The sequence below is a fragment of the Ranitomeya imitator genome, chromosome 5 (genome assembly GCF_032444005.1).
Source record: "Ranitomeya imitator isolate aRanImi1 chromosome 5, aRanImi1.pri, whole genome shotgun sequence".
In the NCBI taxonomy this organism is placed as follows: Eukaryota; Metazoa; Chordata; class Amphibia; order Anura; family Dendrobatidae; genus Ranitomeya; species Ranitomeya imitator.
In genome coordinates, this window is record NC_091286.1 from 664,551,905 (window position 1) to 664,575,508 (window position 23,604).

General features: G+C 43.1%; 1 protein-coding gene across 1 annotated transcript in view; it reads left to right on the forward strand.

Annotated features, from left to right (window-relative positions):
• Positions 1-20,874, forward strand: part of LOC138637934 (cytochrome P450 2K1-like) — a 47,541-nt gene extending 26,667 nt beyond the window's left edge. The window contains exon 5 of the mRNA XM_069726853.1: positions 20,166-20,874. Coding sequence (XP_069582954.1) covers positions 20,166-20,344 — 179 coding nt within the window. The 3' untranslated portion in view covers positions 20,345-20,874. The remainder of the gene's footprint in view (positions 1-20,165) is intronic.
• Positions 20,875-23,604: the final 2,730 nt, after the last annotated feature.

The following is a 23,604-nucleotide window of genomic DNA, read 5'->3' on the forward strand; positions in this document are numbered from 1 at the left end:
CTTGGAGATCTGTCTCTTAGCAGGATTGACAGCTATATTTTCAGGCCATAATTGGACACCTTCTTTTTCAAGAAAAGAGTCAATGTACTGCCGTTTCTTGGTGTCATCAGTACACCAGCTAGGATAACCACTGTCTTCCTGCTTATCCCTAAGATGTAATTCTAATGTAGGGAGCAAACAGATCAGTGGTTTTAGGAAAATGCCATATTTCATAGATGTGCGCAATCCGATACCCTTTTTCTATAGCCATCTCGAGCTCTATAGTGCACCAGGTGCCTGTCAGTGCACGTTGTTCATCACTATGGGCACAAATATCGGCCTGGGAATTTGCAGCGCATGTGTAGCAAAGGGGAAACATTAATTTTTTGTTGAGTTTTACCGGCAGAACTGGAAAAAATAAATTTCTCGGTGGGCAGACCTTGACTTTAACAATGCCAAAGTGTTTTTTAATTAATCCAAAATTGTCATAGATGATGTCTGGATGGCCTACAGGGTATGTTTTAGTTTTGTTTACAAAGGGGTACAGACTGGTGAAATCATAGTAATGTAAAGTCTCCCCTTCTTCCAGATGGTGATAGAGCTTAATGGCGTTAGTTCGGCCACCATAAAGCGCATCACGGGGGTCTAAAGGAACGGGGAATTCCATCTGGCGGAGAAATGCTTGAAGGTTAGAATCATTTTCAACCATTTCATTCCACGCATGCTCCCACATCACTCTTACTGTGTACCCGCAGCACTGTAAGTAACGCTTTTTAGCTAAAAAGGTATAATATAATTGTCCGTAGGCCGTGTTTGTGACCTTATTTGTGTCATTTTCATTATAGCACACGGAACAACCGTGGTATAAACACCCTTGAAATTCAAAGGCTATGTGTTGGCCGCTAACATAGGCATAACCATCTAGAAAATATTTCCCGACTTGGTTTTCACCACCTCTCAAAGCGTGCTGTATGTCGATGTTCTCAGAGTGGGCTACATACATGAGCCATTGTATAACGGGTGTCGAGTAGCGCTTTTTTGCCTTGTGATAATTATCACCAGGTAAAATGGCGATTGTCTTTTTTAGAAGAAAATTAAACCTGTACATTGTCATACACACCGAGGCCAGGGTGATGAGCTGAAAAGGATCAACACATCTGCTCACTACAATCCGTTGCTTTTTACGCTTACAGTATTTTTTAACATTTTTCTGTGTCATCTGCATAATACGCTCTCTATAGATCTCGCAGGAGTGTCTCAAAATTTCAACATCTTGTTTGCAATAAGATTTTAGTTTGGCCTTGAAGTCAAAAGTTGTATTTACCTGTGTCTCATACCATTCCAGGAACTCTACCTTCTCACCAGGTGACATGTACTCCACCCCATAATATTTTACATCAGGTATGGGACCTACATAGTTTTGGTTTTCTCTGGTATTGAAAAAGTGTGGAAAATGTCCTTTGCCGCCAGAAAAGCCCATGGCCTGTGGTAATTTACTGAGTTTCATGGGGATAAAATTTAGAGAGTCTATGAACCTTATAGACAAATCGGGTAGCGTCACACACAAGAGACGGCCACCTTGGGTTATCAACTGTACTTGTAGTTTTTCAGAAATCAGTTCCTTAAAGGGACACTGTCACCTGAATTTGGAGGGAACAATCTTCAGCCATGGAGGCGGGGTTTTTGTGTGTTTGATTCACCATTTCCTTACCCGCTGGCTGCATGCTGGCTGCAATATTGGATTGAAGTTCATTCTCTGTCCTCCATAGTACACGCCTGCGCAAGGCAATCTTGCACCTTGTGCAGGCATGTACTACGGAGGACAGAGAATGAACTTCAATCCAATATTGCAGCCAGCATGCAGCCAGCGGGTAAGGAAAGGGTGAATCAAAAACACAAAAACCCCGCCTCCATGGCTGAAGATTGTTCCCTCCAAATTCAGGTGACAGTGTCCCTTTAACAATAAAGTATGCGTCGTATCTTCCACCATTGTGGGCAATAAATGTATGATCTGAAAATTTACCGCTTGTAAAGAACTGTACAAAGTCATGTGTACAGGTATCACCCTCAAACTCCCAGAAGGGGGGGCCATACAGCGTTGTAGCATAAATGTAATTCAGGATGTGCGTGCCTGTCTCTTGCATACATTCAAAATCATAAAAGATATAACAATCTGACTCATCCTGTGCTACATACCTCCGCATGTAACAAAGATGAGCATCAAACTTATTTATACGTCTGCGACATACAGGACAGTGCAAACCATTACATTTATGCTCAGTCTCGCTATTTCTGAAAACAAAACGGTTGCATTTATCACAAAATGTTTTAAGTCTGCAGAATGCTGGGTTGCCTACACCCAATTGTTTATGATAATCTAAGCACTCGCTCGAGCGGCAATAAACTCTGCAAACAGGACATCTGGGCTGCTGGTCGGCACTGCTTTCTACACAATTCTCTCTCTGACAGGCTTTACAAAAATACTGGCAGGAATGATTGTTTTTGTGGTGAAACACTGAATTGCAGAGCTCACAAAAGTAATCAGCCCCGATAAATCCCTTCATATTTTTGATACCGTAGTAGTGATTATCATGGAACAATATGAATACTGTATTACCATTAGCTGTATTGTCGCTCTGAAAGTAACGTTAATCACCCTGACTATAGTACAGTACTTTAATGGTGACCCCCAAATATTTTTCAAATGCCGGGATGTCACTAAAACTCACTAATTGCCCATCAGGGATGCCCAGCGCTGTGTGTATGTTTTTAGAGCGGCTCAGTAAAACAGCATCAGCGACATCCGTGTAGTCCATCAGGGCGCACACACTAGCCGCCAAACACAGATTTGTCGTGTAATTGTTAAAATCATACAGCCATTGCCTCTTTTTTTTAATGATCTGACTGCTTGCTATAGATTTCAAGCGCCTTTTTTGTTTTACACCACCGCGTCGGTTTTTAATGATGGTGACGACTAGCTTTAGCGAATTGGATGATATGCATTCAGCGTCACTTTGAAGTGTGCGGGCAACAGCATTTAAAAAAGATTCAGAATTAAAATCTTCACGGGTTTGTTTTGTAGTGAAAATAGGGTCTAAAGTATCGCTAGCATCAAACCTTAACTGTACAAAGTCGCCAGGTTCAATGTCCCTGATGATTCTATCCAGTAATGCCTGAATGCCTTCATGAACAATATTCACGCCCTCTTCAAATGATTGTACACGCTCCAAATTTACAAATCTAAAATGATCTGTATGTATATGGCCGTTGAAATTGCGGAGGGCCCTTTGATGATGATGGATGTGTTGCAAAAATACTGTATGGTCGGGGCTCCGCACATTACCATCAGCGACAGCGTCTGAGGCTTGTGAATTTTGTGTAGATGCAGGCGTGGCATCTGCAGAGCTGTCTCGGCTGTGTGAATGCTGTTCTGACTCTTGTGACGACGGCTGTGGTGTCTGTAGAGGTACTGCAGGACACATGCCACCGCGATGCCTCCTAGCGCATAGCACTTGTTTAGCGCTGACCAACAATTTTAGAGTCCTCTTTATAACTCTAGCCCTAGTATGCCTGGGTAGTGTGGGTTTAGGCAGTTTATGCATGCCGTAGCCGACCATATTCAGTCATAATGAGGTTGCTGTAGTTGTTATCTCGCCATCCAGTTGCAGGTTCCGGAGTGCGTATAGTTCGACCTTATTAGCATGTGTTGGGATTTGTATTGATAATAATTTTTCAAAAGTATTACAAAAAAACATTATTTTGGGGACCCAGAGTTTGTAGCGTAAGTAGCGGCTGAACTGTTCCTGAAACACAGGCATTTCAGCGGGGCCCTAGCCGATGGATTCATGCAGCAGATTTGTAGATGCCGCCTGAATCCGTGGCTTTTTACACACCTTAACATCCGCTGGTAGCGACCTCTTTAACCGTTTCTTAACATTAACAGAGTTAGATACACAGACATGAGATATGCCACCCAAATTAGAGGCTCCTGAGGGTCCGGGCCCCAGAAGAATTAGCAGGTACAGTTAGACATGCCGCTGGCGGCTGCATAGTGTGGGCCATACACATAATGAGCGGTTCTATGGATGATTGCTTACCATCAGCTAGCTGATCAATCGCGCGATCAAGCGCTTCACCAGCCAGTGGAGCTGCGGCACCCACGGCGCTAGATGTGCTTGCTGGCTCTGTAATATGCTTTGTTTTTCGCTTATGTTTTCATGGTGCCTCTACCACTTCTGGATATAGTAGCGCCGGGTCATTCACACGGCTGGTCGATGACTGGCTGGCACTTGAATGGCGTATTTCATGCTGGCCCACCGGTACAGGGTTTCCTGCGCCCTGCACCACACAGATCGGTGATACTAGTGGTGTTCTAACAGGTCCATTAGCCGACTGTATTGCCGTCCACACTGGTGCTGCGCCATTCTCGGAGATCTGTAGCGGCTGTAGTGGTGCTGGTGGGGTTTTCTCATGACTTTGCGTTTAGCTGCAGGAAAGATTATACATGTGTCAGATATGTGCGTGACCGCTGCCTGGCGCTGCGCTTACCTGCTGGAAAGATTATACATGTTTCAGTTATGTGTGGCCAAATATAGAAATATACCGCACACTCAATTCAGGTATGTTGCAAAAAAAAGGAAGGTTTTGTTCCAAATTTATTCAAATATAGAATACAAAAAATTGCCACATTGAAAACGATAGAGAGAACCCAACGTTTCGACCCTCCCGGGTCTTATTCATGGGGTTGCTAGGAAAGTAGAAAAACAACAGTATAAACAATTTGTCTGAAAAACAGTAACATTATATACATAGGTGACAAAATGAAAATAAAAAATAGCGCAAGTTAACTAAAGCAAAATAACAAAATAACACCAAAAGAAATATAAAAGATATAAAGAAACAGGCAGCCAGAGATCATGTGGGACTGGCAATAGGAAGCGACGGGAATCAGCATCTTTAGAAATGTTGGATAAGGTGAGATATACACATATTAAAGTAATAGTCATTTAAGTTACCTCAGATTCTTGTTATAGCTATATACAACAGTGGCAGTAGTAGAGGCAAACTAAGCGATCCCTTCCAGGTAAGACCTGTCATTATGATAAGATCTGTATTAGACTATAAGGGTTTACAATATGTATGCAGAAAATCATGTTGGTATTTAGGAAAAAAAGGCAACCCTGAGGGGTCATAAGTGTGTAAAACTAAGGAGAATGTATGAAGTAGGAGTTCCCATATAGGTGGTCCCGTTAGAGATAAGCTAGGAACCAAAAGGAAAGGTCCCATGGGGTATGTCACAGAATGTGGTAATAAAAGAAAAATAGGTCTGTTGTCTAAGTGTCGGGTCCATATAATGTGTCCATAATGTAAAAGGGAGGGATAGTAAAGGAGAGGGAGGGAGGAGGAAGCTCCAAATAAATACCTTTGTATAGGGCCAGATAAAGTCTCTGTGTCCCAGGTGTGTGGAGCCTGACAGGGAAGGCCGTCTCACTGTGGAAAGGTCCATCAGTTAGGGTGTTAAACCAACATATAGAATGCAGGGCAGGTGGTTAAAAAACGGCTAGCTGTAGGGAATACCCGTACCTGTAGGAGCTGTTAACCTCATGCATCAGCGGCGCTCCCGCGCCCTGCTGTAGGAATGTGTGGAGATAGGAAGCGGTACTGCCTAAAATACCGCCGTACCGGAAGTCCCGGACCGGAAATGGCGCGCTGTATATCGCGCGTGCGCAGTTAGCACAAGGCGCTCGTATGGGCAAACCTGCCCAAAGGGGGGAGTATACTACAGGGCGTATAACATCCTGCTCTAGGTATCAGATGGGAACGGGCCGAGGGTGGGTTGCGCTGAGAGCGGAAAAAGCGCGGTCAGAGTCGCGCATGCGCGGTTCGTGCTAGAAGATAGGAAGGGCAGCCTGCCCAGAAGAGGGAGTGTCCAGGCGCTGTGGTTATAGCGTTAGGGGAAAAAAAAGGGTCTATATGAACGCTGGTATTAAAAGAAAACCAACTGCGCTGTGGGCAATATAGAGTCTGGAGATAAGTGGACAACATTAAGTATGGTCAAAATAGAAAAATTATGAATATTAAAAAATAGCATGAGGCGGGTAAAAATAATAAACGGAAGAAGCTAGAAACTCAAAAAATGGTAATAAAGAAAATGGAAGATAAAAAAATAAAAAAAGATGCAAAAATAAATAAATAATTGCAAAAATAAAAAACAAAAAGCAAAAGTAAAAAAAGGGGGGGGCAAAATGGAGAACTCACCTATAGTGTAGGGAACTCAACGTGTCTGGAAGAGAAAAGGGAGAAATTGAAGTAAAGTTATAACAACCAATCTATTTCCCTATTAAGACCTTTTGGGGTTAAGGTCCCAAGTTTATGAATCCAAAAAGTTTCCCTGAGTTTCAGTTGTTTGACATGGTTACCACCTCTTCTGGGTCTGCGGACCTGTTCAATTACTTGGTATTTAAGTTGGGCCACAGTATGTCTCATTTTGGTGAAGTGTTCGGGGATGGGGAGCCAGGTTTTATTACAGCGTATGGTGGATTTGTGGCTCGCTATACGGTCCTTTATGTGTTGAGTTGTTTCTCCCACGTATAGAAGGCCGCATGGGCATTTTATAACATAAATGACAAAGTTAGAATTGCATGTATGATATCCCCGGATAGGATATGTTTTGCCTGTTCTGGGATGTGTTACACAGTCGGACTTAATTACATTTGAGCAGGAGGCGCAGCTAAGGCAGGGGAATGTCCCTTGGCGGCGTGGAGCCAGTACACTTTGATTTAAGGTGGGGCGTGTGCTACCGATATCCGCTCGAACTAATTTATCCTTGATGTTAGGGGCCCTTCCATTGCACATCAGGGGTGGTGCTGTGAAGCTTGTTATTTGGGGATATGCTCTTGCTAGGAGGGATTAGTGTTTGTTGATGACTGTTTCTATTTTTGGCATAAACGGGTGGAAGGTGTGGACAAAGGGTATCCTGTCGTTGGCCGAATTTCTCGGGGCTGGTGATTGCGGTTGAAGAACCCTTGATTTTTCTTGATCAAGGAGGCGCTGGGGGTACTCACTCTCCCTAAATTTTTCAGACATAGTGTCTAGACGTGTGGGGAGTAGGGCTGGGTCAAAGACAATCCTGGCTACCCTAGTAAACTGGGAGCGGGGAAGGCTGTTACGAGTGGCCTTTGGGTGGCTGCTGGAATAGTGCAAGAGACTATTACAGTCCGTAGGTTTGGAATATAAATCAGACGAGAGGTGGCCCTCATTGTTTTTCAGTATTAGAGTATCCAGAAAAGAAATCCTATTGGTGTCATACTGCATAGTGAATTGGAGTTCAGGATAGACAGAATTCAGGGTCTGGTGGAATGTCTGTAATACATCAACTGGTCCAGTCCAAATGAAGAAGATATCGTCTATGTAACGAAGATAGTTGTTAACGTACTGTTTGTATCTGTCGTCTGTGTAAACAAAAGTTTCTTCGAACGAATTCATGTACGCGTTTGCATATGCCGGTGCGACGTTAGAGCCCATCGCGGTCCCTTGGCGCTGTACATAATACGTGTCCTCATAGAGGAAGAAATTTTCATAAAGGGCTAGTTTAAGCAAATCCATACAAAAATGTATGGAGTTGGTGGGTCTGTCAGAGTTCTCCAGCAGTAGTTTGGACGCTGTGATGCCCTTCTCATGGGTGATAGACGTGTAAAGACTATTAACGTCCATGGTGACTAACAGGCTATCAGGAGGTACGGTGTCGCATTGTTTAATTAAACTAAGGAAATGGCCTGTGTCTAATACAAAGGATTTGGTAGACTTGATCAAAGGTGTAAGGATTTTCTCTAAGAAGACCGCCAGGGGTGAGAGGATAGAATCCGTTGAGGCCACTATAGGGCGACCGGGGGGATTCGTGAGGGATTTATGTATTTTAGGAAGGACATAAAATACTGGGGTTATTGGATGGGGATTGGAGAGGAACTTAGCCGTTTGTTGGTCTATTGTGCCATTGTCAAGGTAGATATTGATGATAGACTGGATCTTTTTACGGATCTCTGGGGTGGGGTCTCTAGGAATGGTGCTGTAGGTCTCTGTGTCGGATAATTGGCGTCTTATCTCATTTGAGTATAGTGTGTGATCCATGACGACGATCGCCCCACCCTTGTCTGCTGGCTTAATGATAATAGATTTATTGTTTTGTAGGGAAACAAGGGCCTGTTTTTCTGACGATGATAAATTTGTGCGTGTAGGGAAAAGGCCCAGCTGATACTGGTGTGATAGGTCTTTAACATCCTTGTCTACAAAAGAAATAAATGTTTTGACGGCATGGAACGTCTGCGGTGGGTTGAAGGAACTAGGGTTCCTCAACCCTAGTGATGTAAGGGGGATTTCCGCAACAGAGACGTCCCCGTTAGGAGACACTCTGTTCTCGGAATTTCCCGCCAGAGTCCCGAAGTGAGTCTTTAGTCTCACCAGACGATAAAGTCGTTGTAAATCCCTCTCCAGCTGGAAGCTGTCCCAGATGGGAGTGGGGCAGAATGATAGTCCTTTCTGTAATACGTTGAGTTCCGCAGGGGAGAGCGTATAACCTGAAATGTTAATGACTAGATTAGGTGTCTTACCTGCGACCGAGTTGTCATTTTTCCTCCTCGATCTTCTTGTTGGTCGATACGCTGGTATCCTCCCCTGCGGCCTTTCGGTAAAAAACGTGATCTGTTTGAACCGGTTGATGAATCGCTTTCCGCACTGAAGGAGCCTGTTTTGCGTTGGTATGGACGGCGCCAGGAGTTGTTGCCGGCAGTATCGCTCCATCTGTATACCCTATTTTGGGTGTAGTCGTCGTTGTCACGTTGGAACTTCTGACGTTTCTTGTCCTCTAGAAATTTCTGGTGTTCAGCAAGGATTCTATCTGTTTTTTCTTTGAGGTTGGTCCAGTCGGTTGAGGCTAAAGTTGATGATAGTTGGGTTTCTATGGCTCGAATGCTGTCTTTTGTTTCCACGATTGCTTTCTGCAGGAATTCAATGGTCAAAATAATAATGTCCATAGAACATTTGTTTAGTATTCTCTTGTACTTATCGCAAAAATCAGGGTTTTCCGAAAAAAGAGTAGGGCGTAGGTTGCACCTCAGACCCCTCGGGATCTTGCCCTGTTTGTGATATTCTGCTAACGTGATGCTGTGTAGCTCATAAGAAACTAACTTCCGTCGCTCCTTCTCGTAGTCCCTCGTTCTGAGTTCATGTGAGGGGGTTTTCAAGAACTCACTCGAGTTCGTGACTTGTGATAGGATGCTGGAGCTGGTTGCAGCGTCGTATGCAAAGACGTCGGATGTCATCTGGTGGACTGGTGCTACACCAAGCAGTCAAGACACAAATGTCGGGGTAATGGTGTGCACTCGAGTCTGGGACACGGAGGTGCTGGTAAAACGGACCGTGTGGTCCAGGTCAGTCAAATATAGAAATATACCGCACACTCAATTCAGGTATGTTGCAAAAAAAAGGAAGGTTTTGTTCCAAATTTATTCAAATATAGAATACAAAAAATTGCCACATTGAAAACGATAGAGAGAACCCAACGTTTCGACCCTCCCGGGTCTTATTCATGGGGTTGCTAGGAAAGTAGAAAAACAACAGTATAAACAATTTGTCTGAAAAACAGTAACATTATATACATAGGTGACAAAATGAAAATAAAAAATAGCGCAAGTTAACAAAAGCAAAATAACAAAATAACACCAAAAGAAATATAAAAGATATAAAGAAACAGGCAGCCAGAGATCATGTGGGACTGGCAATAGGAAGCGACGGGAATCAGCATCTTTAGAAATGTTGGATAAGGTGAGATATACACATATTAAAGTAATAGTCATTTAAGTTACCTCAGATTCTTGTTATAGCTATATACAACAGTGGCAGTAGTAGAGGCAAACTAAGCGATCCCTTCCAGGTAAGACCTGTCATTATGATAAGATCTGTATTAGACTATAAGGGTTTACAATATGTATGCAGAAAATCATGTTGGTATTTAGGAAAAAAAGGCAACCCTGAGGGGTCATAAGTGTGTAAAACTAAGGAGAATGTATGAAGTAGGAGTTCCCATATAGGTGGTCCCGTTAGAGATAAGCTAGGAACCAAAAGGAAAGGTCCCATGGGGTATGTCACAGAATGTGGTAATAAAAGAAAAATAGGTCTGTTGTCTAAGTGTCGGGTCCATATAATGTGTCCATAATGTAAAAGGGAGGGATAGTAAAGGAGAGGGAGGGAGGAGGAAGCTCCAAATAAATACCTTTGTATAGGGCCAGATAAAGTCTCTGTGTCCCAGGTGTGTGGAGCCTGACAGGGAAGGCCGTCTCACTGTGGAAAGGTCCATCAGTTAGGGTGTTAAACCAACATATAGAATGCAGGGCAGGTGGTTAAAAAACGGCTAGCTGTAGGGAATACCCGTACCTGTAGGAGCTGTTAACCTCATGCATCAGCGGCGCTCCCGCGCCCTGCTGTAGGAATGTGTGGAGATAGGAAGCGGTACTGCCTAAAATACCGCCGTACCGGAAGTCCCGGACCGGAAATGGCGCGCTGTATATCGCGCGTGCGCAGTTAGCACAAGGCGCTCGTATGGGCAAACCTGCCCAAAGGGGGGAGTATACTACAGGGCGTATAACATCCTGCTCTAGGTATCAGATGGGAACGGGCCGAGGGTGGGGGCGCTGAGAGCGGAAAAAGCGCGGTCAGAGTCGCACATGCACGGTTCGTGCTAGAAGATAGGAAGGGCAGCCTGCCCAGAAGAGGGAGTGTCCAGGCGCTGTGGTTATAGTGTTAGGGGAAAAAAAAGGGTCTATAAGACCCGGGAGGGTCGAAACGTTGGGTTCTCTCTATCGTTTTCAATGTGGCAATTTTTTGTATTCTATATTTGAATAAATTTGGAACAAAACCTTCCTTTTTTTTTGCAACATACCTGAATTGAGTGTGCGGTATATTTCTATATTTGACTGACCTGGACCACACGGTCCGTTTTACCAGCACCTCCGTGTCCCAGACTCGAGTGCACACCATTACCCCTACATTTGACACTTCAGTTATGTGTGGGACTGGAATCTCATTGGTGAAGCACGTGTATCATTGATTGTACAGAGACTGTGCATGTATATCAAAATATACACTTACGGGCTAGCGATGTGTGGTGAATGATTGCCGTGGCGGATTCTGGAGCTTCTGTGAGGTCCTTCATTAGCTGCGGTATATTCTCTTTTGTGTATATAATTCTCCTAGGCTTAACTTTACAAGCTATAAATAAAGATATAGGACTTAGTAGAGGCGATTGGGGATTTTCTCAGAGCGGCTGTGCAAAAAAACACGTTTACATACGATTGATACCTTTTGCTTTCTTGCTCGCAGGCCCTCGCGGTTTTTTAGGGGCTCTAGAAACAGGGCTGTTTCTCGGTGTGGGGGTCTGGTACAACAGGTCTTCAGTGGACATCTGATTGTGTTCCGCGGTAATTGGTTCTGGAAACAGGTCGACATCTGTAAAGAATTGATATATATTTACACATCTAAATACTTAAAAGATATTCAGGTCGACATCTGTAAAGAATTAATATATATTTACACGTCTAAATACTTAAAAGATATATATATACACACACACACAGACACACAACGCACCTATGATTTCTTGCGTCAAATCCCATACAGCTGCGTCAGCTTCATTAGTGTTACTATACGCAGCTCCAGGTGTATTACACTCCATAGCAGGTACGCTGAAGCTGTTTAAAAAATCATCGGGGATGTTCCTGATAAATTCATCTTAAACAAGAAAGAATAAAGCAATATAAAAATAATATACAAAACAGCCATTACTTAGAATGGCACACTAACAGTTGTATTTATATTAAGCTTGAAACATACCTAATAGCGAATCCTCAACTAGGTCAGAAAAAGCCAAAAAATTTTGGGATTCCATCTAAAATAAATTATCTGTGTAAATTTTTTTTGTGCTATCTATATTAATTTTACACCGCAGACAAACACATTTTATATACCGTAACAAATACATTTGAGCCTGCTGCATAAATATGTTTATACTAACCAAAACATAGGTAATACGGATAAGTCTTTCTATATTAATTTTACACCGTAAATACGGTTATACAGTTAAACTTTAATATACAGTGCAACTAAATTTGTACCTACTGTATAAATGTGTCTATGTCATGCAAAACATATGTAATAAGTCTTTATACGCGGTTAAATACCTCAAGCGCTGAATACGCTAGTTATGATGTATTAACAGCTATTAACTATTGTATTACACAAATTATGTCATAATAAATATACGGTTAAATTATTAAAACAGATAACAACTTTAACCCTGCTGTTCTGTTGGTCAAAAATGACCGACTTTGAACTTCAATATTCTTTAAAATATTCAAGATGCGGCTCTGAAACCCGTGGCCGACCGACCCATCCTCATTTAAGTCAATCAACCACAAGTTTCAGAACCGCATCTTGAACACCCCAAAAAATACCAAAGTTCAAAATAGGTCTCCCCAGACCGAACAGAACAGCAGGGTTAAATATGGTTTTAGAGATGCATAGTTAAATATAATTAAGCAGTTGCGAATAATAAGACAAAATAGAATAATGCGCCACTCTGCATATACTTACATTTAGAATAGCTCTTCGGTAAGTCTGGTCTGACTTCTGCTGTATTTGTGGTATTGTGCATTGGTACAAGCAGCTGTATTTATTCTGACTGCCAGAAAACAAGCCAACTGTTAACACCCAGAAACACACCCAGTTACGCCCCGCCACACACCTTCTGTTAACACCCAGAACACACCCATACAGACAATTATTGCTTGTATTAACTCAAGCATGATATAGTCGGATTAAAACCGGAAATTTTATACAATTGAATTTCTGAAAGAAGCAGGCGGTTATTGCTTATCGACACACAATCATTTTAATCAATCATGGCGTCTAATTCGTATGACCACATATTAGAGAGACAATATTTTAGCCCTAAAGCACCCGGGTTGTTCTGCGGAATTGACAAATTATTTAGAGAGACACGACAGCGCAGAATAAAGAAATCTGCTGTGATTGCGTGGCTGAATAAGCAAGACGCCTACACGCTACACAAGCCTGCTAGAAAACGCTTTTTGACAAATAAAATTTACGTCTCGGACATTGATGCGAAGTGGCAGGCGGATCTCGTAAGTTTAATTGACTATTCAAGGGAAAATGATAATGTCAAATACATCCTGATGGTGATTGATACTCTATCGAGATACGCATGGTGCGGGGCCTTATCAAACAAGATCGGTGCGAGTGTCGCCAGATCGTTCGAATTAATATTTCAAAATGATAAGCGCATACCGAAGAAATTGCAGACGGATCGCGGCAAAGAATTTATAAATTCACCACTCAAGCAACTATGTAATATGCATAATATTCACCACTTTTTTACCAACAATGATGTAAAGGCCGCTATGGTAGAGCGCTTTAATCGCACGTTAAAAGCCCATATGTGGCGCTATCTTATGCAGCATAATACCTTTAGGTATATTGATATTTTACCAAATTTGTTGCATAGCTACAATCATACTTATCATTCTACCATACGCTGTTGTCCCGCGGCTGTGACAGAGAAAAACACGCTGCAAATCTGGCGAAATATTTACAGTTCTACTATTACTAATAAGCCTATTAAACCATCTTTAAAGGTTGGGGATCATATCAGAATTTCCCGCCATAAAGGGCCCTTCTGTAAGGGCTATAAAAAATCGTACAGCGAAGAGATTTTTTTAATTACCGCCATCTCCAATAAATTTCATAAACCTCTTTATAAAATCAGTGATTTAGCCGGCGAGGCTGTAGAGGGGTCATTTTATAAGGAAGAGCTGCAAAAAATACTTATGGATGAGAATCATGTCTACAGAGTAGAAAAGATTTTGAGAAAAAAACGTGTCAGGGGTGTGAGTCACTGCTTTGTCAAATGGCTGGGGTACCCCGAAAAATTCAATAGTTGGATCCCAGCTTTGGAGTTGACAGATGTATAACCATGGAAGCTGGTTCGTTTTTCGTCACATTACCCAGCAATTCCTCAATAAAAATCTACCCCGAAAACACCATATCGAACTACAATACCAAGTTAGCGAGGGCCGTTCATCTTTCAGCCGCTTATGAAGTGGCGTTAACGGAAATACAGTACCCCCATACGTGGAACACGTTTGAGGCTTTTGAAGGGAACTTCTACGCGGCTAAACACGATGCGCCGTTAGAACATTATCACATAAAATCAGGATTTTACTCGACCATTCATAAGCTGGTTGGCGCGGTCAATGCCCGAATAGAAGCGCTGAATTTATCCATGCCTGCCTACAGAATACGATATGATGAGCTACACCGAGAGGTGATCCTGCCCGACCCAGCCCCTATACAGTTTGCTCTGGGTACTAAGCTAAAATTTATTTTCGGACTACAGACCGTCGATGACTCCCCCGTTGCATTAATGCCGTGGAATCGCCGCTTTTACCCCGATTCAAAGGCTGGTTTTTATTCGCTTTTTGTATACACTGATATAATTCAGCATCAGCTTGTAGGGGACAGTTACGTTCAACTGTTACGAATCGTAGAAGTTAGCGGCGATGATAATGATATTGTCACGGTGCACTACTCGCGGCCCGATTACATACCGCTGTGCAAACAACACTTTGACTCCATAAACGTTACAGTCATGTCGGACCAGGGTACGCCGGTTAAATTCAGATACGGAAAGTGTATAGTGCGATTACATTTTAGACCTCGACAGTATTGACACGATAAAATGGTGTCTCAAAGGGTGTATGGAGATCCCGCTGTTTATGCCCGCTACTATACTGCTCAGTCGGGGCACGGGCTAGAGGGGTTCCGCGGGAGCGAGTACATGTATGGCTCTGGCCTGGCCGGGATATTTAAAGGCTTATTTCGTCGCGCTGTGCTGCTTTTCAGAAAAGGCCTAGAATTAGTAAAACCGCACATTAAGACAGCGGTCCGGAACATCGCGGCGGACGCCGTCACGACAGCCTCAACGGCCCTTATGAAAAGGATAAATACACCACCTCAGCAAGACGGATCTGGGGTAATTTATGTCGCTAAAAAAGCACAAAAAAGAAAGAGGCGCGCTTGCCCGCCTTTACCGCCGATGCTCATGAATAAAACTACATCCAAGAGATGCACCCGTCAGGAACGAGTAAGACGCTCTGTGGACGACATCTTCTAATCAGTTATCATGGCTTTCCTGCATGACGCCTCTGTAGAGTGCACAAAATCTGAACTGGATATTTTTGACGTACCCCCGACACAAACAAGTATAGAGAAATCTCTATTTGTAGAAGTACAGCCGGTTGCGGCTTTGTCAGACAATGGACCATTGGAATTTTACATATCTGGGAGCGGCGATTATTATTATGATCTGAACAACATGCTGCTGTACATAAGCTGTCGCATCGTGAAGCAAGATAATACGGCCATCGCCGATGGTGCGCGTGTGGCGCTCATAAACTACCCTCTAGCCACTCTTTTTAACCAGGTTGATATTACTCTGGGAGACCGGCTTATCTCACAATCGGACAATCTCTACAGTTACAGAGCGTACATAGAGACCCTTTTAAATTACAGCTCGCAGACGCTGTCATCACAATTTACAGCCGGTGTGTTCTATAAAGACACTGCGGGCCATCATAATGACAGGCGCTTGGATGGCGCAAATGCTGGGTTTATCAAAAGAGCCAGTGCAGCTTCTCGCTCAAAGCCGGTCGACCTCTTGGGGCCCATTTTTGGGGATATATTTAACCAACCAAAGTTAATATTGAATGGCCTTGACCTTAAGGTTAAGCTATCAAGAAATAAGGATACTTTCTGCCTCATGTTCGCAGAAGCCGAGCCGCTGAAGGTGCAAATCTCGCAGGCGGCTCTCTATGTGAAAAGAGTGCAGGTATCTCTGGCTCTCCGAATCGGTCACAGCCAGGCCCTCCTATCCTCAACAGTCAAGTACGCTATTGACCGAACATGCCTGAAAGCGTACAGCATCGCCGCAGGGACAGGGATCACGAACCACGAGAACCTCTTCCTAGGACAGATACCAAAAACTGTTATATTGGGGTTTGTAGATAATGAGGCCTTCAGCGGTTCTTATACAAAAAACCCACTGGACTTTTACCACTACCATGTCAACCACGCGGCATTATATCTGGATGGCCAGCAGATACCCGCAAGACTTTATAATCCTAATTTTAATGATGATTTAGCCATCAGAGAGTATATGGCAAGCAAAAGGCTGATTGTGCCATGGCGATAGATCGTGAAGAATTTATGGCTGGATTCACGCTATTTGCTTTTGATTTATCACCTGATCAAGAGCCTGAAGGCCATTTCTCGCTCATTAAAACAGGTAACCTGCGTGCTGAAGCCCGCTTTGCGCTAGCGACACCCCACACGATAAATATGATTGTTTTTGCAGTCAACCACACCATTCTGGAAATTAATAATAGGCGAGAGATCTTGTACGATTTTAATTAAGTAATGATGGACAGTCTGCAGCTTACAGCGGTAGTGAGGGCCGATAATTATACAGAGAGCATATTCGCAGGTGTGTTTCCGTGTGATTTGCTTCCGGCAGAAAGAGTGACTCAGAGACCCGCGGCATATATCGTAAATACAGACCCGTCGAATCAAGCTGGACGCCACTGGGTATTAATCGTACTCTGCGATGATAAGACGGGCATATTTTTTGATAGTTACGGCTTTCGTGCGGACAATATTATCTTTCCACGCGATTTTGTGACATTCCTGAACAAGAATTGTGACTCTTATTGTTACCAGAATGCGCAAATCCAGGATTTGTATAGTAGTGTATGTGGCCATTATTGCATATATGTATTACACCATTTAGCGCGAGGGTTATCATTCAAGAAGGTTTTACAGTGCTTCACTTCTGACTTGCAGAATAATGATAGAATCGTATCAGATTTTATGTCATCAAAATTTTCAAGCTTAAACCGTTGTTCAGACCGTCGTTATCAGATTCAGCAAAGATGCACTTGTCAGCATTATGCTGTTAGCTAACTAAGCTATCATGCTGTTAGCTAACTAAGCTAGAATGTATTTTTTATCTTTGTGCACATGTGCTTGTGGCTATTTTATCAGTTAACCACACCGGGCCTGGCTATTTTATCTGTTAATCACACCGGGACACGTAGCTGGCTATCACAACTAACACAGCCCCTGGACACGCTGGAAAATTATGCTGACACTGATTCATTCTAAATGTGTAGTGTCAGCGCCCCTGAGCAGCCCCTGTAACAGGCATTGGGATAGCATTTTAATTATTAAGGATCGTATTTTTCTTACACACAGCCCTGCTGAATGTTATTGTATATCGTGCTGTAATTCACATATAGTGTATTGTGTCTGATACATGCTTTAATTAAGGCTTTTAAAACTCATACAATGACTGTCATTTTTCATAATATTGAGTGCACTCTCATATAATGTAGGCGTGATGTTGAAATTGAGAAACTGTGTGTGTATATGCTGAGCATTATGGTTTGTCGGCAGAAACAATACAGCTTACAGATGCAACCGCACAAACAGCTGCAAATAATATGACAATCTAATATAAAAACAATTACTGGGATAATAATCATTGGATCAAATTAACAATATCAAACTATATCAAAAGGCGAAGTCAGCCAGACACAGGGGACAGCTGGCTGACAGGAGGCGGGGCGGGGTTACACACTTTGATACACTTTGATAGGGGCGGGGCATCTGTCAGATTGAGTTTGACGAAACCACCCTCTGATACACTACTCAGCTGCACCCTGTGACTGCTAACAGGGTGCAGCGTATTTATAGCGACTCTTGTGAAGCAACAGAGTTTGCTTTCATTTACACTGGTTGAGGTCTAACCCACGTGTGGGCAAGCGTCCATCCGCCATTACCCAGCAGCAGGTGTCATCTCTGCACGATGGACCCCGGACTGCGAACGCACCTCATATTCTCTAATATTATTATTTGGTGTGTTCCGCAAGTCCTAACATCCTGTTTTGACCTCTTCTGTTTGGGTCGATCTGTTCCAAAACTTGGAACCTGATCTGTGCTATATTGTGACCTTTCTCGTGGAAATGGTGTGCAAGGGGAAGGTGACCTTTCTTGCCTCTAATATTAGATTTATGTTGAAATATTAAATCCCTTAGCACCTGTGTTTTTAACCTACGTAAGCAAGGTCACATGGACACTTAATTAGATAAACCACATATGTGGATTCACATGTAAAGAATACTTTATTAGTGATCCCCTGTCCTGTATGAGGGTGGAATATATATGATCTTCATGTCAATGCCTGCTCCAATCAGTAGTCAATCTGTAGCTCTCATCCTCTTCTCATGTGTGATGGATGAATATAGACTGTTTACATCCCAGGTGGTAAGCTGTGAAAAGGGGAAAGGGTGCCCAATGAATTTATTAGTCTTATAAACTCATTGGTATTGAAGAAAAGATTTGGTTTGTTTAACCAATGGTGTTAAAATCTTTTTAAAATCAACACCATGGCAAGTAGTGACAAGAGTCCGTTGAAGACACTATTGGGCACCCCGGTGGTTTATGAAGCTTCTTATCTATTTTAGGTAAAACATAAAATATTGGTGGAATGGGATCTGATTATATAAGGAATTCCCTAAGTTTTTTGTCAATGGTACCCTCTTGTGTGTGGTAATCCAGGATTGGTTTCATCTTATTGGCTATTGAATTTATAGGGTTATGTGGAATAATTCTATAGAGCTCTGTGTCATTAAGTTGTCTATAAACTACTTCTAAATGGTCTTTCCTGTGCATTGCCACTATCGCCCCACCCTTGTCTGCCAGTTTTATGATTAGGAATTTGTCACAAGATAATTTATCCAGATCTAACCTCTTTGGTATTGTTAGGTTCGTGTGGTAATGGAGTTTCCCCTGGCTAACATCCCGGATGAAAATATTGACATCCCTCTCCACCAGGGAAACAGAAGTTTCTACTGGTGGATTATCTTTTGGGGGCATGCATGAACTATGTGCTCGAAGTCCCAATCCTTTAAATTCAAGTAAGGCTGGAGTGTCCCGACCTACTAGTTGTGTAATGGTTGCCTTCTTGGAGAAATGGACCAACAGCCGGAGGTTTTGAAAGAACCTCTGCAGGTCCATGCTGAGTTCAAAAAAATTGAATTTCTATGCTGGGCAAAAGGATAACTCCTTCCGAAGTAATGTTAGTTGATGGGTGTCTAGGTATTTTGAAGAAACATTGATGACCATTGGGAGCTGCCTGTCACAACTCCCAGGTATTACGGCTGTGGGGAGAGCTGCGCACTGCAGCAATGGAGTTGAGAGCAGAGCGGCGGGAAACTCACTGGGTAGCAAACAGGATCTTAACCACATGACAGGGAAGGAGGTGGTCAAGGGCAGCGTCAGACGCCGGAGTGCAGAGGAGACGATGTAGACTGGAGAGTAGTTAAACGTACCAAGATCAAAACCAGGAGATAATGAAGTAACCAATGGGTAGGCAGAGGAATAGTCAGAAAGGGAGCCAAAGGTTCGGAAAACCAGCAGAACAAACAAACAGAGTAAGGCACGGAGAGCAAAGCAAGTAAATGCAAACTGAGCACACACTCAAGGGGTCAGGCACACAAACTAAACAAAAGTATAGCTGACAGGGAATCCTAGTCTGGAGTGTGTATAATTACCCCTCCCAGATCCAAAGAGAGGCCAGCAATATTAACCCTGAGAGATCAGGACATGAGCCATGTCCTATGCCATGACACTGCCTACCTGGGATCTGGTCGCCTTGTGGCTCCTGGTGCTCCAGTCGGAACTGGCCTCAATTTCCTCTGGACCGGTCCAGTGGCGGACTGAAAATGATCAATAGCAACATTGTTGTCTGGATGCAAAATAAATGGAAGTTTCTTTTTTCACTACTTGAGTGGCAAGTTTATAACTAGTATTTGTAAACCCTAGACAGCCTACTTGAGCACCAATAACCATTTATTATAAGAGTGACGTGTTTTTTACATTACTTCTCAAAACGAATAAACAACTTACAATTTACAGCCTATTTGAATTGATATAATATCTTTTGCTTTAGCCATGGAACAATATAAACTTTTTATCCTTTTCCATATATTCCATTGCTGTAGGTAAGAGAAGCTGCGCTGGAGAAAGCTTGGCTAAAATGGAGCTGTACCTGTTCTTCACGAGACTGCTGCAGAACTTCACATTTAAGGCTCCTCCTGGGGAGACACTAGACCTGACTCCTGCAGTTGGATTCACAGCCAGTCCAATGCCCTATAAGATGTGTGCTATTCCTCGTGTGTGAACACTTTGTCACTTACACTAAAAAACCTTAAAATGTTCTCCTGTGAAAACAAGTTATCATCAATCCACAGATTAAGTGATAAATTATTAATTGGGGGGCTCCAGCCACTGGGAACCACAAATCACAGCAGAGCGGGGCATTGAAGCTAAAGTAATTGTTGTAATCAAGAAATAAGCAACATCATTGATATAATTTTAAAGATCTGTGGAAAAAAACACTGTATTATTTTAAATGGAAATAAAATGTACTTATAGCCACCTGATGATTTAGTATACAGTAAATTTCACAAATGATTCTAACTATCATTTTACATACTTGTATCTGATGCTTGCGAATTATCATAATTTTTCTGAAATGCAAGATTCTTACTGCTTGTCTGGTGTTGTATATTTACAGGACTGAAATTATTCATATTTTAACAACAAAGGTCATAATTTTCATCATTTGTATGGACGGTGTTTTGATTATTAATTTTCAAACGTATTCCCGCCTTTTTGTCTAAATCTCAAAATAAAAAATTGCGTGCTTGATCACTAGAATTAACTCAATTTAAAGAGCATACCTTAACATTATGCTGACTGATTTTCAATACTCTTCTCCAGGGCTGGACTGGGACAAAAAAGCAGCCCTGCCAACCCAAACCCCTCCAGCCCACAAACTATAAATAACACTACCCCCACACCCGATCAGTGGATTTTGCTTAACTTTGTCGTGCCCTTCAAAACTCTTCTTAAAGGCGTTATTTGAAGAGCCACATGTGAATGGCGCCACGGTGCGCATGATCGACCACAGGTCCATTTACATGGTGCTGTTTAGAGCTCCAGTTCTCGGGATCATGGGGGTCTCAGCGGTCAGACCCCAGCGATTGGAAAGTTCCCAGGATTGGGGTGACCACAGACCATTTCTTTGTTCTCATCCTTTTATCTCTTGTTTTGGTCACTTTTGCATTTTGTCATTGCTCTCACCCCTAGAGGTAAAGTACAGTAGTATGAGGCGGTGTATAGAACCCACAGAAGTAGTACAGGTAGTGCAGCTCATAGATGGCACACCAATGCGTGCTGTGGCAAGAAGGATAGCTGTGTGTCAGCACAGTGTCCAGAGCATGAAGCTGACACCAGGAGACAGGCCAGTAGATGTGGAGGGGGCTGTAGGAGGGCAACAACCCAGAAGCAAGACCACTACATCTTCCTTTGTGCAAGGAGCAACTGGGGGAGCACTGCCAGAGCCCTGCAAAATAACCTTAAGCAGGAGACTAACATCCACGTGTCTGCTCAGAAACAGTCTCCATGAGGATGGTATGAGGGCCCCAAATCCACAAGTGGGTGTTGTGCTTGTGCAGGGTGATTGGCATTTGCCAGAGAACACCAAGGTTGGCAGATTCGACATTGCCAATCTGTGCTCTTCATGGATGAGAGCAGATTCACACTGAGCACATGTGACAGAGTCTGGAGACGCTGTGAAGAATGTTCTGCTACCTGCAACATCCTCCAGCATGACCGGTTTGTCAGTGGATCAGTAATGTTGTAAGGAGGCATTTCTTTGGAGGGTCAAACACCCCTCCATTTGCTAGCCAGAGGTACCCTGACTGCCATTATGTACTAGGATGAGATCCTCAGACCCATTGTAAGGAAATACACTGGTGTAGTGGGCCCTGGGTTCCTTCTGATGCATGACAGTGCTAGGGATCATGTGAAATGTGTCAGCAGCTCCTGCTTTATGAAGGTATTTATGCTATGGACTGGCCTGCCCATTCCCCAGACCTAAATCCAATCAAGCACATCTGGGACATCATGTCTTGTTTCATCCACCAATGCCACATTGCACCTCAGACTATCCAGGACTTGGTGGCCACACACACTGCTGAGCATCATTTCCTTGTCTTGAGGCATTTCCTCAGAAGTTATTTGATTTTCCAGTTTGATTTTGAGTATCATTCAAAATTCAGACCTCCATGGGATATTAATTTTGATTTACATTGATCATTTACATGGTGAGCTGCAGCATGTGCTACATGTTCACAGATCGACCAGAAGAAGAATTAAATTTCACCTGTCAGAAGTGTAGACTAGTGGCTCTTTTAGAAGAAAAGGTGCGGGGTCTGGAAGAAAGAATAGCAACTTTGAAACTCATCAAAGAGAATGAAGACTTTCTAGACAGAACAGAAGCATCTCTACTGGTCACAGAAGGTGCAAAAAGTGTCAGAGAACCTCCAAAAGCAGATGAGTGGAAGCATGTGACCAAAAGAAGCAAGAAGACCATGGAGAAATCACCAACCACACAACTGAAGAACCGATATCAAATCTTTGTAGAGGATGAAGATGGCACACCTAAGAATGAAGCAATACCAGCAAGCAAAAAAGAAAAGGGCACACAGCAACAAGTGACAGCAAAAAGTACAGCCAAGAAGCAACGAAGAGTGGTGGTGGTGGGAGACTCACTACTGAGAGGCACAGAAGCAGCCATCTGCAGACCGGACATAACTGCAAGAGAAGTATGCTGCCTTCCAGGTGCGATGATCAAGGATGTGACCGATAGGATACCAAAGCTCTTCAGCTCCAAGGACGTCCACCCATTTCTTCTGATACATGTTGGCACCAATGACACGGCAAGGAAGGACCTACCGACAATCTGCAAGGACTTTGAAGAGTTGGGGAAGAAAGTAAAGGAACTGGATGCACAGGTAGTTTTTTCTTCTATCCTTCCAGTAGACGGGCATGGCACCAGGAGATGGAACAGGATCCTTGATGCAAACAACTGGCTAAGACGATGGTGCAGACAACAAGGATTTGGATTCCTGGACCACGGTGTGAATTACTGGTATGATGGACTCCTCGCCAGAGACGGACTACACCTCAACAAACCTGGGAAACACACATTCGCCAGAAGACTCGCTACACTCATCAGGAGGGCGTTAAACTAGAAGAAGAGGGGACGGGAAGAAAAACATTAGACTCGAACAAAGACGACCCAGGAAAACATACTCAGAAGGGAGGTAAGAACATTTCTAAAACAATCCACAGTGAGGAGATTGGAACAAAACAAAATCCTCTAAACTGCATGCTCGCAAACGCCAGAAGCCTGACAAACAAGATGGAAGAACTAGAAGCAGAAATATCTACAGGTAACTTTGACATAGTGGGAATAACCGAGACATGGTTAGATGAAAGCTATGACTGGGCAGTTAACTTACAGGGTTACAGTCTGTTTAGAAAGGATCGTAAAAATCGGAGAGGAGGAGGGGTTTGTCTCTATGTAAAGTC